This window comes from Acartia tonsa, chromosome 14 (genome assembly GCF_053477335.1).
Source record: "Acartia tonsa isolate MP-2025a chromosome 14, ASM5347733v1, whole genome shotgun sequence".
Lineage (NCBI taxonomy): Eukaryota > Metazoa > Arthropoda > Copepoda > Calanoida > Acartiidae > Acartia > Acartia tonsa.
In genome coordinates, this window is record NC_137273.1 from 34,184,457 (window position 1) to 34,202,933 (window position 18,477).

Below are 18,477 nucleotides of genomic sequence, written 5' to 3' on the forward strand. Positions count from 1 at the left end.
AGTAGTTTTGACGCTATGGCCGTTTAAAAAATTCCGGATTTATGTGCCGCACCCTGTATATAATTAGGACTAAAGGACATACACACAAAGTTATAAAACAAATTTATGTTATCGATGTATAATCAGAAAACTACCTGGATCCCCCTGTTAAGGACCTTTTTAATCTGCTAGCACATTACTTTCTGCTCTTTTGTAACGACTTGGCTGTGTTAATATTCCCGATGCTATTGGTTGATTTTCAAGAACCAATTAAAAGTCGGCAAAAGGTTATTGGGGAGGATTATTAAAGTTATTTAACCCCTTCCCTCTTTAGTGTTTTACTCTAATATTTATAGAGTAGCTCCGCTACTAAAAACTTTTTTATTACAAAAGTACTTAAACACATCTCTATTTCTTTGTAAAACTTCTTGTAAAAAAATAATATATACTCCACAATATGAACAAAGTTTCAAAACCTTTATTTTTTTGCATTTTTAGAAGCGTAGCTTTTTTCTACAATTAGGGTGCTGTGTCTTTATGCAGAGTGGGAGAGGATAATGGGCTGTTTGTTACACTAATCCCCAAAGTTTCACATAGCGTTTTCTTATTCGTTGGCTTAACAATGTTGGGGACTATACTGAATTTTGACTGGTTGGTTTATTTAATCTACAATAGAGGTAATTTTGTATGTCATCATTGGGGATGTACATCAATTTATCAGTCATTGTCTTACCCTTTTAGATCCGTAATATTTAGCAATATTATAATAGACACATTTAATGAAAACTTTGAATGGTGTTTCCTATGACAATTAGGTTAGATAATTTCAGGTATATTGACAATAGTTTTAGAGCATTGTTTTTATTTTGAAATGGTGATAAATTGTCCAATTTTCGGTGCTTCCCCTCAAAGTTCCTTCTAGAAGAGAGACCCTTTACCCTTTCTATCTTTTAATACATTAAAAAAAGGGAAGTCTTAACCCTTCACGGCTTATAAACCCTAATATAACCTAAACTAACCTGTTCTAAAGTATAAACTAAGGGAGTTCTTTATATTTTCTCATTGATTCCAGGGTTTGATTTTGTTAATCTTTGCTTTTATGAATTTTGCCATTCTTGTATTACATCCTTTTTACAATTGTAGAAAAATGTATTTTATTTTTTTCAACACTTTCTTTAAAAAAATAACATTAGCTTTTTTTATATTAAGGTTGGCTTTTTGGTAACGAGTTATAGAGTTGCTACCGCTAACGATATAAATAAAAAATTCTCTATTATATTAGTCTATTCAATAAAAAATATTATACCTAATAATCTTCTTGCTTGGTTTATGATCATTAGAACGATTCTATCATGAATAAATTAGGGATAAGAGCTATATTTATTACGACTGACTTGAATGTGAAATTAAAAGATTATGTTTTCAAGAATGACGTCCTATCTAAAATAATTGAGGGAGGGAAGAGACATTGGTCTCTAGATTACTCTGAAGGTGGTAAATTAAAAAACTTTCGGTATAAAGAAGGGGAAATTTTGTTCATCATTATTGTCCATGTATATCAACTTATCTGACGGACAAACCCAATAGAATGCAGTAGAGCAGCTACGCTCCTTTACAAAAAGTTTAACCTGAGTTCTGATGTTTTCTGAATTGAGTTTGCAATGTTTCTTACAAAATCTTTAGCCTCTTCGATAGTTTCTACATAGATAGATAGATAGATAGATAGATATATAGATAGATAGATAGATAGATAGATAGATAGATAGATAGATAGATAGATAGATAGATAGATACATAGATAGATAGATAGATGGATAGATAGATAGATAGATAGATAGATAGATAGATAGATAGATAGTAGATTATATAATAGCATTATTATAAAATCTAGCCTAAACAACACAGAAGCCAAAGCCATCCAAAATCAAAGTAATTTTTACGGTGCCTAAAAATACTAAAACATATTTTCATACTTTTTTATGCTAAAACATAAAGTTATATTGTGACAAGTTTTATAAAAAAACACTTATTGACCTCCAGGGATGTTTAAGGTGGGGGAGGGGGGTAAACATTCCGCAATTTTAATTTTAGAGAAAGTAAAATAATTTGGGAAGGGTAATTCGTATATGGCCGATTATTTTTGGAGGGTAATGTAACATTCCTTTAAAATAGTTATCAAATTTACTTGGACCTATAAGAAGCTACACTCTAAAGGGAAACAATTTCGGTTCAGAAATCTTTTGGCAAATACAGATAGAGAGACAGTCTTCCTTTTACTTAAAGATATAAAAAATTGATTGATAGTAGATATTTACCTGTAAAGAAATATTGATTTTGATAATCTGTGACAACTAACTCGGCAGAGAAAACTAAAATAAAAAAATTCAATTAATCAAATTTTAATTTATAACTATATTTTTATTCAATTTTTGTCTATTTACAATTGCTTAATTGAGTTGATTTACAAATCAAGAGCACTGGATGAATTTTATTTTTAGATGAATTGTTACTTGAATTTCTAACAATTATTATAAGCCCAACTGGTGCAGGAATCATCATGGAACGTTTAAAAACAATAAGTCAATTCTAACATGCCTAACTTAAAGATGCCTTGATAAGAGCTAAATATAAATAGTCTTGAAAAAAAGTAATATTTTTTGCTGAGCTCCGCATTGCTGTAGGGAAAGGGCCCCGCAGGGTCAAAAAAGAATTTAAAGAATTTTTAAAAAGTTGTAAGGGGTGGGGGGGGGGTTGAGTTAGGTGGTAAAGAAATAGTTTTGAGTGAAAGCACCATTTTTGGATTATCAATTAGGAACTCATAACACAAAAGCATAAAATAATGCAAAAATATAATCTTTTTCTTTGCTCAGTAACAATGGATATAGAATATACGTGGATATTATGACAAGGGAAAAATTGTCGTCAATTTATGTTGCTAACATGGAACTCATTTATTGGTCAGTTTGTTCCTACATAGGAGGGAAGTAACTGTGGTAAAGGGATTTATTGGGGGGGGGTGGTATTGTTGATTTTAGCCCTCTGCGATTTTTACTTTATTTAAAAACATGAAAATCTGGTGTAACATCCAAGTAAAAATAAATCTATTGCCAGTAACCAGTACTATAAAATCCATTAACATTGGCGTACAGGAAACCAGTGTCACTGTGAAGCAACATACAAATGGTGTAAAAAAGCAGGGCTCTTAAGGGATAAGATAATGGAAAAAAATAATTTACATTCCAGACTCGCCCTTCTGTAGATTGAGTTATTGGTTAAAAAGTTTGACTACTGCTAGTTTGTAGAAACCAATCAAGACTTAATAAAAGAACCTAATGTTCTTAACTAACAAATAAGAGTATAATTTACATTAGGAAAAAAGACTTTTGGGACTTTTATTTTTATTTTAGTATACTATTACAAAAACCAGTAGAGTTTTTTGATTGTCCGTTAGAATTGTGCTAACTACTGAACCGATTGAGTTCTCAATTGAAGGGAAGCTTCACAGAGGTCCCTGGGTGGTTTTGTTCTATTTTTTGTGGCAACTCTATTCCTCTGTAATAAAAGCGCTTGATATATGCAAGGAGCGCAGCCTTTAGTTGCATATATAGTAAATATAATTAGAATATAACTTTTTTTAATACATCATAAAACTTAATTATATTCCTAATTGACCTCTGTAAAGCTTTTCTAAATCGCTTCATTGGTAAGCGAGATCTTAAGGGACAAACTTAACCAAAATACTACTTCTGATCATAAATTTAATTATTGCAAAAAATCAGCTTTTAACAGTATTGTAGGAACTGCACGGAAACATTGTGGGAAATCTTATGATTGGTCCCAGGCCCTAGATTACAGTTCTCCCAGGGAGGGGGGGGGGGGGGCAATATTAGACTGAAAATTACACTAGTACCCAAAGTTTTTATTTTATTGGTTGGCTTAAAAACTTTTGGTACTTTCATGCCCTAGAAGCGTCCAAACTTATTCACTAATAATTTCAATCTACATAAGAGGCAATTTTGTTTATCATAATTGGGTTGTAAAAATCAGTTTATAGTCCAAAGTCTTATCCCTGAAGATCTCTGAATTTTTCCTTCCACAGGCCTCTGCCCCCGTTTTCTCATATGAATAATATTCTTTTTTATGACCAATATTAGGATCTAGTATCCTATACATTATTACTTTAATATATATTCGCGGTCACGCCCAAGAAGGTGCCCTTTAGGGATGTGGTTTAAGTCAACCATACACATCTTTCTTGAAGTGTAAATGGAAAACAAAAATATCTCCCCTATAAGAAGAAAACAAAAGTTTTAGACATTTATATCAAGATTAAATCCTAAAATTTTCAAAATATTCTAACGAGGGTTTTTTGAGAAAATTAGATTTGAAAATTTAAAGTTAAATTTCTATCCCCTAGAAGTTACAGCATAATCATGACAAGAAAAGCAAAGATTATTAATTCAAAATTTTGAACAACTTTGCTTTTATGAAGTCTTTCATAAAACCTCTCTATATATGATTGATTTAAGGCTGAATTTTTGTGACCTTAACAAAGCAACTGATAAAAATGGCCATGAATTAACTCCCTTCAGAAGTGGTTTTAAGAAGAACTTTATAAAAGCAAACTTAATCAAAATTTTAAATAAATAATCTTTGCTTTTCGTGTCATGATTATGCGGTAACTCCAAGGGGATGAAAATATCAGATTTATAGGATAATAATAAAATTAATAAACATTTTTTTTCCAGTAATGGGACAATAGAGCATAAATCCTTTCCCCATTTTTAAACGACCAGTCAGACAGACCAATAAACTTTTTTAGTGTCAAACACGTTTCTTTTATTAGTGTCTATGATTGATCCTTGAAATTTCCTCTTGTTTCTCTCGCCCTCTACAAGTATTTATGAAAAATTACTTTGCAATACAGCTAGAGTAGGATTCTTTATGCGAGTGAATAGTTGTTTATAGACAGCTTTCCGCGGATAATAGAATCAAAAATTGTGGGATTAAGTTTAGTTTTTTTAAATTAATATTATGATCTTTTATCATTTGTAGTAGAAAATTGTCTGAAGTACAATACGATACGTTTTTTTCAGTATGGCTACGAACTGGTTCTAATTCAGCGGATATTAATCGGTTTTTGAAGTCATACTTGATCGAAAAAACTTGTAATGCTTAGAGTCCAAGATTTTTTTTTTTGGGGGGGGGGGAAGTAATTCAAGTTTTGGAAAAGCATGCATGGGTGAAAGTTACATTGAGTTGCCGACCCCCCCCCCCCCCTCCCCCCAATTAAAGTTGTTTTGGGGGGTTGGAGGGGGTTAAAAACCCAAAATTAGAAAAGAAATGTCAACAAATTTATTTGCTTTGTAAAAGCTGATGGCTTTAAACTATGGCGCGAAGCCCCTAAATTTTTGGTTTCAAAGGTTACCAAAACTTTCGAGGGTGTCTAATCTAACTTATATATTAAATCAGAAAAGAACAAGGATGACAACATCCATAAGTAGCGAAGCATAAATAATTAAATAAGAATTTAGGTATTAGTTGACAAAATCACGAAACCTTTTCAGTACTATGACTAACAGACTGACGGTCAAAGTAAATTACATACTGGATGCTCAGAACAACAGGAAATTTAATTTTGACATTTTTAACTACAAAAAAAAAACGGACCATAAACACCAAAGATAGGAAGAAAAATATAAAAATAGCCAAAAACCTGCAAAAAGGCAGTCTGACCGTCACTGAAATTTAATTTTGATATCTATAACTGAAAAACTTTGGAAATTGGGCCATAAACACCAAAGGTATGGAGAAAAATGTGAAAAATAAAAATAGCCTAAAACCTGCTTAAAGGCAGTCGACCGTCATAGTTGTTCTCTTGAAACGACAGGAAATTTAATTTTGATTCTATAACTGAAAAAATTTTGGAAATCGGACCATAAACACCAAAGATATGGAGAAAAATGTGAAAAATACAAAAATAGCCTAAAACCTGCTAAAAAGCGGCCCTATCGCCATTAATGTTTTATAGTTAATTGTGCTCCTTGATAATGGGAATGTTGTCAAAAAATTTCAGCCTTTTATCTTTTATAGGAGCCGAGAAAATCACGTTTCCCCTAAACTAAGACGGACATACGGACAGACGGACATTTCAAATTATAGAGTAGCTTCGCTACTATAAATGAAATATTACAACTTGTCTGTTAGTAATCTAAAAGAAGTGCCTCTTGCTTATAATCATTAAATCCATATGAAAATCTAACATAAATATTTGTAATGGCTGCTACATTACATTTTCCATTCAATTAGAACAATAAATATACAGGGTGGGGAAAATAAACCCGGACTTTTTTAAAACGGCCATAGCGCAAAGACTACTTGACCGATCAGGACGTTTGACCCCACTATAAAAAGCTTAGGTAATAACCTTTTTACCCATAAAAATCTTTGAACGATGTAGGACGTGTACTCCGAGCTGGCCGCGCTTATGTTCAACAAAGTAAATTCGGACTGCGCCCGTTGCTCATGAAACTTGCTGAAGGTACTGTTAGATACATAAGTTAGGTACTAGAAATGACTAGAGCTCCCAATCCCAACTAGCTTGGCCGTAGTACTTCGGCTAATTGACACGTGGCAGATTGTGAGACTAGACTATGGGTTGCGACAACAACCCTAGCTCAATCTCATGCCAATTCCAAAAAGATATAAAACGTCGTTCTAGCTCAACTGTGGCCCAAATAAGAGCCGCCGTGTCAAAGGGTAGCTTGAAATATGTTAATTGGTAATCCTGCGGTTACTCACGTCCCTAAGGAAATGTGGCCTCCCAGCAGCCCAGATCTTAATCCATTGGACTATTGAGCCCAGGGCTACTTTAAAGAACGATCCAATAGACGTGCTGATACTAAAAAGATATCCATCATTGCCACTATGAGGGAGAATTTCGCCATCTTGTACAGGGACATGATGACCAGGGCCTGCAGGCGGTTCAGGGGGCGGGTAGGGGCGGCAATTGAGGCTGGCGACGATTTTATTAAATAATCTAACAGTCAAATACCTATTCTACATCTCGGGTTTTAAAATTCAAAAAATCTTTAAAATTGACGATTTTATGTTCATTTGTTTACAAATTAGAAAAAGTCCGGATTTATGTGCCCCACCCTGTATATATAAATGCTTACTTTATATTGCTTTAGAAAATGTAAAAAAAAATTGGGGAAGTTTTTCTCTATTTTTGTATCCTTCCCTCAACAGTTAAAAGCAAACTAGCAAAGCAATCTTTGTACCAATAGTATCAGTTGAGAATCATATCAGTTAGGGGGTCAGCAAGATTCGTTGCTAAAGACAGCCATCCTGTTACTTTTTTACACCAGCTTCTACGCCCCCAAGAGGCCTCTAGGGTCACTTGAGGAGGGGGGAGTTGAATTAAAAATTCCAATTTTTGGGAGGGTGGTGGTAACCTCCACCAAAATAATTATAAACCTTTCCTGGACCTATGAGAAGCTACCCTGTTAAGGAGATTCCGATCGGTTCAGCGGTTAACAAGATCCTTCGGTACAAACAAACAGACAAACAAACAAACAAAAATCCTTTTACTTTATAGGATATAGCATAATTAAAATTAATTAATATTAAAATTCAGTTTTTTTTTTTGTAGCAGAGCCATTAACTTTTTCTTGGGCAAGAAAAAAGTTTATATCCTATGTTAAAAATGAATGAGATAGTAATTAATTTCACAAAAATAGCCTTGAATAAAATCAAGAAAAAATTACCTCTTTCGCCGTCCAAGGGAAGTAATTCAACTGAACCATCCTTAAAATTAATAAAAATTAGTATAAATATCTAAAGAACAAGGCTGACAACATCCATAAAAGCAAAGCTCTGAAACGGTAGGACAAACGGACATTAACACTTGTATAGTGTCAGAACTGAATAAATCAGAATATAAATGAATAAGAGTCAAAGCATAATTGTGAGTAAATTTGTTGAAAAACTTCTTGATACAGGTTAATGTTTATGTACATACTTACAATTTTATGACTTGATTATAAAGTTGCTTATAATAATGTACTTTGTTGTCCTAGGAATCAGTATACTAAAAATCAGAACAATCGGATAATTGGATCACATAAAAATTAGTTGTTAAAAATGTAAAAAAGCAACATGTTTAAAATGGACGTACGGACATTCTGGCAATGATTATAGAGTTGCTACGCTTTCTAAATCGTATCTAACTACTACAGGAATCACCATGCAAAGTTTAAAATCGATAGGATAATTCTAACATGCCTAAATTAATGAAAAAAAGCTATCCATCTCAGACATACGGACGGACCGACCCTAATTATAGAAAAGCTTCGCTTTTAAAAAGTTAAAAGATATTTTTTGTTAATCTCGTCTTGGATTAAGAATAGTCATATTTGTGACGATTTTAGTGCTGGAATGCATGCTTGACGTTAAGATATCACTATAAATTAAACTGGTATCTGGATTTTAAAAAAAAACTTTGGATACTATAATTAGATTTTGATTGGTTGTATTTCAAACTAACAGCGTTCGAACGTTTCAACTTTTTAATTTTATTTAGTTTTTCATCATTGGGGTGGGGATGTACATCAATTTATAGGCCAGTATCTTTTTAAAAGGAAAGCTTTTCTATAATTAGGGTCGGTCCGTCCGACCGTCTGTCCGTACGTCTGTAACGGATAGCTTTTTTTTGTTAATTTAGGCATGTTAGAATTGTCCTATCGATTTCAAACTTTGCATGTTGATTCCTGTAGTAGTTAGGTATGATTTAGAAAACGTATACTGATTCCTAGGACAACAAAGTACAATGTTATAAGCAAAGCATCTCCATAATCAAGTCCTAAAAACGTAAGTATGTCCTTAAACATTATAATGTATTTCTGCAGTTTTTCAACAAATATAATAAAAATTTTGATTCGACATTTATGCATTATGTTCTGATTTTTTAGTTCTGACACACTACAAATATAAATGTTCGTTTGTCCTACCATTTCAGAGCTTCGCTTTTATGGATGTTGTCATCCTTGTTCCTTAAGATCTCTGTATTCTTAAGTGATAAGGTATTAGACAATAAATTGATATACATTCCCAATGAATATAAACAACATCACCACTTCTGTAGATTAAAATAGTTTGGATTCTACTATTTTGTAACCAACCAGTCAAAATTCAAGTACACAAAGGTTCTTGTCCAACGTATATGATAAAGAGTTGGATACCAGTGTAATTTACAGTCCAATGTCCCCTCCATTCCTACATAGTTTATGAGACGTTGATAGAATAATTATTCTCCGGGTTAACAATAAGTATGACAGATGTTTAACATTTTCAACCTTACAATATAAACATTCATACAATGTTACTAATTCTAATACAATTTATAATCGCAAAATCAGAGGCGTAGAGAAGTGGGGTATATTCACTCCCATCTTGATTAGGGTCTAAATTGTACATTATGCCTTTAAACAGCCAATGAAATATTTTTTTTTAAATGGAAAAAATGTACTTATTTCGATTTTTAGTTGGCATCTTGATGGTTACAAGTGTTATAATACACGCGGCATTATTTCTCTTCAAAACCCATGTCGGCTCTCTAAATTAATTTTTTCAGGAGCATTTCATGCATTAGTCCCCAAAGTCTTAAAAAATAGCTAAAATAAAAACAGTTGCATAGGTTTTTAGTACCCAAAGTCAAGTTAGATAAGTCAATTAGTTACAAGGCTACTGATTGAAACACAGCTTTAAATAGCAAACTCACAAAGAAATAAACATATGTACAAAGTTACTAAATTAAGCAACGGACAAACGGACGGTCATTCCGATTTATAGAGAAGCTTCGCTACTAAAAATCGTGCAATTTTATATGAACATTAAAGAAAATATTGTATCCAAAACTTTGTAATTTATTCGGAGAATATAAAAACTTAGGAAAATTCACCGTTGGCTCCGCACAATGGAATATAACGGACAATTTAATAAAGTTCTTAAATTCAAAGTATCATTATCAAATTATTGTGTGCTTACTTCCTTAGCATCTAGGGGCTTTTTTATTAGTATGGGGTATAGAGGGTAAAGAAAAATGGCCTTAAACCATCCCAAAATCTAGAAATAAAACTATCCTGGCCTATGGAGCTTCCCTAACACGAAGAACTCAATCGGTATAGCCGTTTGAAAGATCTTACCAGACAGGACAACAAATCCTATAACAAAGCTGAAAAATAGAAGTTGTAAGAGTAAAATAGTTATGCCCCTACCGAGCCTTGACCCATAACGCAACCTTATTAGATCTAAGATTTGTCAGCTTGCAATTAAAAAAAAACATTTGAAAATTAATGAGGTTTTTTACTACATTCTACAAAATTTCTCAAGACATAATTTTCTGCAAAATTAGGGTTCAATATAGAATGAAACAAGCATTTTTTTAAATATAAAGAGGTACGATTTTTTTTGTCTGAAGCATAAGATCTCAATAAAAGTACTAAACTAAGTATGTTCTCTATTTTAGGTAAACTTTACACAGGTCCTGTGATGTTTAAGGCTATTTCATTTTCAAATTTAAGTCGTGGGATGGTTTTAAGCTTTTTTTCTAGCCACTTTGAATACAGAGCCCCTAGATATTAGAAGCATAGCCGATAGAATATATATACAACACTTATAACTTGATTACTTCCATAAAAATTCAGCTGTGTCAATTAACAAGGATAATTAGGTCCATAGTTAAGACATCAAAAACAAGTTAACTAGATAATTATAAAAAAAAAGAATAAAAAATGAATAAGTTTTTTAAAAATCATTATGCAACCTATAATTTAAAAGTTATAAAACAATTATGAAACCTATCTCTTTCTCTTCATTCTATGCATTTATCCTTAGCTTATAATTTTAAACAGCTTCATAAAACTTTGGGTACAAGTATAATTTACCAACCAATGTCCCCTCCCTCCCTAGATTTATTCCACTGTATGGTGCAATGAAAATGTTTGGGATTCTGAAAAGAATATTTGGATAAGTAAATCAACATTATGATGCTAAAACCACCCCTACCCCCTCTAAAAAAATGGTTGGAAAGGGTTAAAATTTATGGAAAAAGTTTCACGCATAACAACTCTATAAACATTCCCAGAAAGTTTGTGCATCCATTTAAAACATAATTTTTTTTAGCTTTTAAAACCTATATTTTATATGATACTAGCGGCTGCGCCCTTAGCGAATAGGTGCTCATTATTCAAAGGGATAGAAAAGACCAGTAAAATAGCCTAAAACCATCCTAAGACCTATTAAGCTTTTCTAAAATTGAGAACTGAATCAGTTCAGTGGTTATCAAAATTTAAGCTTCAGACAAAAAACCCTTAGGATAATCATCCTTTACACTCGATTTTTGAAATATGGCTACCTGAATCATTAGTATCATAAGTTGTAATGTTTTAAGCGAAGCATCTCTATAATCAGGTCTAAGGTGTAAGTATGTACTTTTAAATAACGTTACTTTACACTTGCATGGCAGACAGACAATTATATACTTATTACTTTATCTGCGTATTCCAAGGAATTCAAATAAAATGTTCTAGGAACAAAAACTGAAGAGCCTACCAGAATAAGATACACACACACATCAGAATAATATTTTAAACTAGCGGCTACGCCCCTAGAGGCTGCTAGTGTCACTTAAGGTGTGAGGGGTGAAATTGATCTTATTCAATTTGAGTTTTAAAAAGAAAAAGTAATTTAAAAATGTTTGAGGTGGGTGGGGTCAATTGATATTGGGATGGTTGAGATACCCTCCCCCAAAATAGTTAAAACCTTCCCAGGACCTAAAAGAATCTTCATTCTAAAGAAAACCATATTGGTTCAGAGGTTAGCGAGATCCTTCGATACATACAAAAATGCTTACTACTTTATTAATAGCACAATGGTTATTATGTCTGTCTGTCTATCTGTTTGTCTGTCTATCTATCTGTATGTCTTTCTATCTGTATGTCTTTCTATCTGTATGTCTTTCTATCTGTCTGTCTGTCTGTCTATCTGTCTGTCTATCTGTCTGTCTATCTGTCTGTCTATCTGTCTGTCTATCTGTCTGTCTATCTGTCTGTCTATCTGTCTGTCTATCTGTCTGTCTATCTGTCTGTCTGTCTATCTGTCTATCTGTCTATCTGTCTGTCTATCTGTCTGTCTATCTGTCTGTCTATCTGTCTGTCTGTCTGTCGATCTATTTGTCTGTCTTTATATCTGTCTGTCTGTCTGTCTATCTGTCTGTCTGTCTGTCTGTCTGTCTGTCTGTTCTTTTGTCTGAAATGCTAGCCTTAAGGATGATTATGTTCATATGTCTTTCTGTCTGTCTGTTAGCCTGTCTGTCTGTCTGTCACATATCAGTCTAATATTTTAAACAAGGATGATTATGTTCATAAGTATGTCTGTCTGTCTGTTCTTTTGTCTGTAATGCTAGCCCGATTTTTAATAACTAGAGAGCCCTCTGTTCATGTGTCTGTCTTTTCTGTCCGTTTTTTTTTCTGTCTATAATGCTAACATAAACAAAAATAAGAATAAGGACTGCACTGGTTTTTATAATCATCAAATGAATTATACTTTACTCCGCTACTTTTAAATTGTATTGTTCATGTTTGTTTACGATAAGCAGGGAATAATTAGCAGCTCTAATACATAAAAAAAGTTATCTCCGTTATTAAGCCTGTTCATCAATTCGTCAGTTATCTATTGCCATCTATTACAAGCTTAAATTTCTGTGTTAATCATTGCATTAATAAACAAGATTTTGAATACTGATTCCTAGGATAACAAAGTACAATGTTATACGCGAAGCATCTCTATAATCAAGTAGCTGGATTAAGTGTCTCAAAAATCAGCCTTGTTACGTCATAAAAATGATGGGTTGAGTTTTCTTTCCCTTTTCTCCTCTCATCTTCCTCATTTTTATGACATGACATGACATGATTTTGAGACACTTTTTTTGACTTATACATTTGTATTCTGCTTATTTAGTTTTAACACTGTTTGTTTGTCCTAGCGTTACAGAACGTTACTTTTATGGATTATGTCATCCTTGTTTTCTTAGGTTTGAAATTATTTTGCTTAAATGTTTGAACGCCGAAGAATAATCATTCTATTTGTGGCATATTTGTTATCTCAATTTCTCTTTTATTTCCGCCCAGACTAAATCTAACAGGGATCTCAGGGGATTAGACAATGGACGATAAATTGATGTATATTCTAAATAAAATCAAGTTACCCCTTAGCATTGGTTAAAAATGCTAGACAGTGCTAGTTTGATTAACAAATTAAAATTTAATAAAAGTACCCAAACTTGTTTTAATCCAACCAATAAGAAGATGTATTAATCTTTGGGTACCAGTGCATTTTAAATTTCTATACCCCACCCCCCTCCTCCCAGAAATCAACCCAACAAAATAAGAATTTCATCTACTCCAGAAAAAAAGCATTTCTTGTAGTTTCATATCTTTGAATTAGTAAAAAAATCTAGAAAAGAAGCTACTCTAAAAGTTTTCATGATTGTCTTTCCACTAATAATATCTTTAAAAAAGTAAAATTTATAAAGTTACGTCTTATTTACTAAGTAGTTTAGATGTATTTAAGGATGTTAAATTCCCCCCCCCCCCATATTCATATACATGCCCTAAGTAAGTGCATTACACTTTATACAGGGAGGGAGGGGCCTGTGGACTGCAAATTGCACTTGTACCCAAAGTTGCACAACCATGTTATAGTATTTGTTAAGTCAAAAACTTTGGGTACTTTTATTGAGTTTTCATCATCATTGGTTCTAAACTTTACCACGATTATTTTAAACTACAGAATAGGGAATTAAGTGACAGTCCCAGTTTGAGCAAGACGATTCCTGTGACGTCATATAAAAAGGGAAGGGGGGAAGAAAATCTCTTCCATTTTCTCCCATCTCTTTCGAAGAGATTTTCTTCCCCCCTTCCCTTTTTCTTTCCCGAAACGTATGTGACGTCACTGGAATCGTCTTGCTCAAACTGGGACAGTTTGGGGTTTGTCAATTTAATAATTAATCATAATTGGGGAAGTACAACCATGTATCGCCCATTGTCTTATCCCTTAAGATCCCTGACTTTCTATGAAAAAAAAACTAAGTAGAAAGAATGGTTAGTAAGTAAAATAAATGTGAGAGTTATAAAAATTTATTTAACCAGGGATCTGAAGGGATAAGACATTGGACGATAAATTGATCTCCATACCAAATATCATAAATAAAATTATCTTTTATTCCCTATTGTCCCTTTCCTGGTATTTTACAGATAACTTGGAACCAATCAAAATCTAATAAAAGTACCCAAAGTTTTAAAGCCAATGTTGTTATAAAACTTTGGGTACAAGTGTAATTTACAATCCATTGTCCCTTCTCTCCCTGTATTTACAGATAAGTTGGAGCAAAACAAAATAAGATTTCTTTCTTATGAAAATAAACAGTAGAAATAGTTTAAGGAAATTCCATGAAAAACAAGACTTGTATATAAAAGTTTCTGAAAAAATATAGAGGGTAAATAAATATACATAAAAATGAATGTAAAAATAAATTTGTTTGTTTTTTAAATTTTGATCAAAGAAACAATGATGACAACATCCATAAGTAGAAAAGCATTTTTGTTAATAACAATTTTCTGAAAAAACAACTCATGAAACAGACGGTTAGAACATGTAATTAGGCTACCAGAATCACAGCCAAATTTTCATCTGTCTTTTTTATCATCCAATAAAAAAAACTTCAAATAAGAAATTTATTCGTATCGGGATAATTACAGATAGACCAACGGACCAAGAAAGTTCTGGACTTAATGATTCAAATATTTCAGCCAGTCTCCAGGAAATCAATCTTTTACAACTTTAAAAATCATCTTCAAGCCTAAACCTGACCCTATCAGAAATCCCTTCTTCCTTATTTGAAATCTCTTATATAGGGGGGGGGGGGGAGGGATAGTGCTTCAAATGCACCGAATAACTACTTTCTATTAAAGCAAAGTTGGATAAATATGTCTATACCTGGATGCCCAGAATAGTTCTCTCGAGTTCTGCAGCAGATGATAAAAGTCCGGCTCCGTACGCTTTCCAATCTTTACCCTCTCTAGAATAACAACAAATAATGCATTAAAAAAATTAAAAACAAATTCCTCTGGTATCTTAAATAGTGTTGATTTTTAAAAAAAGTTAAATCATGTAAAAAAAAACATTGTATATAGTAGAGTTACAAAGCTTTCTAAATTAAACTTTACAAACAATTATCGATGCATGACCTTTGTCTGAAAGTCTTAACTAATGGTAATGAGTCACACCAAGTTTTTTTTTCCAAGCTAATAAATATCGTCTTACACCTCCCATAACTGTAGTAGTAACCATTTTTAACTTTTTTAATTATGCCACATTGTTGGCTGTGATTCGCACCTAACATTTACTATGCCAAAGTAGCGGGGTTGCTTACCTACAGATGCCAAACTCTACGGTAAAGAAATAGCAAGACACTAGTTTACTGATTTCTTGTTCAGACGCACCTAGCGATGCCAGCCCAATTTCCTACAAAATGTTTTAATCATTTTAAAATGAAAAAAAGCACTTTAATTTATCACAAGTTAAAAAAATAACAAGCGGCAATATTCCTGGAGGCCTCTAGGGGCTCTTGGTGGAAGGGCTAGGAGGGATCTCAAAAGAATTAATCAAAATAATTTTTTTTCTGTATTTAATTTTATAAGAATGATGACATCCATAAGTAGCCAACCTCAAAAAGTCATGTATTGACATTGATGATTTATAGGGCAGATGTTTAGTGGATATTAATATATATAAGTTGGAAAGAATTTTAATGTTAGATGGAGATTTGAAATCTGCATAAAATTTTAAGGATTTTTTTTATAAAATTCGTTTTTTGTATAATTCTTTATCTAAAAGCGGAAATACAATTTAAGTTAATTAATTTTGACATCTTTGATTGGTTAATTGAAAACTATCTGTGCTCTGATTGGAGAGGCTTAAGTGTCGTACATCATTCAACCAATTAGAGCGCAGGTAGTTTTCAATCCACCTATCACGGATGTCAAAATTAATTAACTTAAATTGTATTTCTACTTTTAGATAAATAATTATACAAAAAAAACAAATTTTATAAAAAAAATCCTTAAAATTTGATGGAGATTTCAAATCTTCCTCTAACATTAGAATTCTTTCCAACTTTATATCCTAGTGGATATCTTTTGTAACCTGAACAACAGACCGTTGGATCAAGTAAGTTATATGTTGGATACTCTTCAGTAATTAATCATATTTCCCCCATAGGACGGAGGATAGACAAAATGAATTATGAGTAGCATCGCTACTAATAATTGTTACCTGACTAAATTGGGCAAAACTTGCATCAGCAAACATTGGCATATGCCCTACAAGCAGATAAATTTTATGAAACCTTGAGGGGAGGGGACATTGGGCTATAAATTACGATTGTCCCCTATGATTTATCATCATGTCATCGAATTCGTTGGCTTTTGGTGCTTTTATTGATTTTTTAATGGATGGGTAAACTAGCAGTGTTTAAACTTTCCAACCAATAATTTTAATTAACAGAAGGATTTATTTTGTTGATAAACATTGGAGATATGTCTTCATTTATCATCAATTCATCCATTGTCTTTCCCCTCAAGATCGCTGGATTATTTACTAAAAATGTGCATTTTACAGCACTTTGACTTTTGTATAGCATTTGATATCAACAAAATTATACACTTACAATAGCATTTTAACAGTTAGATTAAGAAATTAGTATGGAGGAAGGGGACATTTGACTGTAAATTGTACAGGTACCTATACCCAAAACCTTCTCTCATTAGTTGGGAAAAAAACGTTGGGTACTATCAATTAGTTTGTTTAAACTTGCAATGTCCAAACTTTTAAACCAATGAGTGTAATGAACAGAAATGGTTATTAATTGATGATAATTGGAGATATGCATTAATTTATTATCCCTAAATACAGCTAGATATATTTAACAAAACATTTTAAATGTTTGACAACATTTAAAACAAAAATAGAATTTAGCTTGAGAAATGAAACATTTGTTAGAATAAAGTTTTAAAGTTTTTTGTGTTTATAAACCAATAATTACTTAATCACTTCTAAGTCTAACCTATTGTTAAATAAATCCGGTAAAATGTAAAATAAAAGCAGGGAAAAGACAAACGACTTTGGATGATATACATCCCCAATGATAATGAACACGGTAACCCCTTTTGTGGGTGAAACAGTTTGGTTTGGACACCACTAATTTTCAACTAGCTAATCAAAATTAAGTCAAATCAACCAACGTTTTAAGCAAATTTCATAAAACTTTGGATACTGTAAAATAGTATATCTTACATTGATATATTAGAAATAAAGACGATTTATTATAAATAAATTCGGAGAAACGGCTATAGGCTTGCCGATTCTTCAAAATTATTTACAGAAAAATCCCCCAAAATTGTATTTAAAAAATCTTCCAAAAATAATCAATACATTACTTTAATAACAATCTATTAATATAGAGCACATGATATACATTTTTTGTTGGCAGGGCCTGTGGCCCCTCGGGGCAAACAAACCATGGAATAAACTGTCTGTAATAGGATGCAATATACAAGTTTCGAATATTTACCTAAAAGTTCGTGGCAGCAATCCGGTTCAGGGGTGTAGAAAGGATCAGAAGAATGTCTAAAATCAAAATTATTTAATTATTGGTTGCTTTCCTCAAAAAGAATAATGAACCTCCCATCCCCCTCTTCTTAATTTTTCTTAATAAATTGAAAATAAGAGGGAGATAGTTTTTCGTTTGTTTGCTTATTACTTTATACCTGTAAGGTAAGGTTATATTGGGTAGCACCACAGGGTTATATGCCCCACAGGGGCCTGGCATAAGGAAAAAACTACCCCTTTTTCTAATTTTAAATTTTATTTAAAAATAAACATTTTTAAACATAAACATTGATTCAGTTGTTGGTTAGGTTTGAATAAATAACAACAACAACAAAATTTAAGTGCTAAGATTAAAAGAGAAGGGTTGACTCCACCCTCTCCCTTACCTTGAGTGTCCCTAATTTTAAGGGTCGCAGCCGATAGTACATCACAAGAACATAGGAATACCTGATATACTGAGTGCAATGAAATACCCTGAAAGCAAGTCCGGCCAGAAAATCTCGTGGTGTCAAATACCCAGCCACAGGTCGTACCTGTAATATGTAAAAAAAAATATTTCAGTGTTTGCAACGACCATACCAGGTTAAAAAAATGCCAAAAACTGTGTGCAATGAAATACCCTGAAAGCAATTGCAGCAAGAAATTCTTATGGTGTTAAATACCCAGCCACCGGTCATACCTGTAATTTGAAAATGTTGTTACTTCATCATATACAACGGCTTTATAAAGTTATGCAATAGCCTTTCCAGGTTTTACAACGACAATACC

At 32.5% G+C, this 18,477-nt stretch overlaps 2 protein-coding genes across 3 annotated transcripts in view; one reads left to right on the forward strand and one right to left on the reverse strand.

The window, feature by feature from the left end:
- LOC145306504 (uncharacterized) overlaps window positions 1-18,477 on the forward strand; it is a 354,771-nt gene that overhangs the window by 238,636 nt on the left and 97,658 nt on the right. The window lies entirely within an intron of this gene.
- Window positions 1-18,477, reverse strand: part of LOC145305823 (tryptophan 5-hydroxylase 1-like) — a 47,868-nt gene that overhangs the window by 7,636 nt on the left and 21,755 nt on the right. The window contains exons 6-13 of the mRNA XM_080147646.1: window positions 18,157-18,242; window positions 17,672-17,727; window positions 16,375-16,421; window positions 15,473-15,564; window positions 15,037-15,118; window positions 7,749-7,788; window positions 2,295-2,348; window positions 1,608-1,677 (exon numbers count right to left, since the gene is read on the reverse strand). Of these exons, the coding sequence (XP_080003772.1) occupies window positions 1,608-1,677; window positions 2,295-2,348; window positions 7,749-7,788; window positions 15,037-15,118; window positions 15,473-15,564; window positions 16,375-16,421; window positions 17,672-17,727; window positions 18,157-18,242 (527 nt within the window). The remainder of the gene's footprint in view (window positions 1-1,607; window positions 1,678-2,294; window positions 2,349-7,748; window positions 7,789-15,036; window positions 15,119-15,472; window positions 15,565-16,374; window positions 16,422-17,671; window positions 17,728-18,156; window positions 18,243-18,477) is intronic.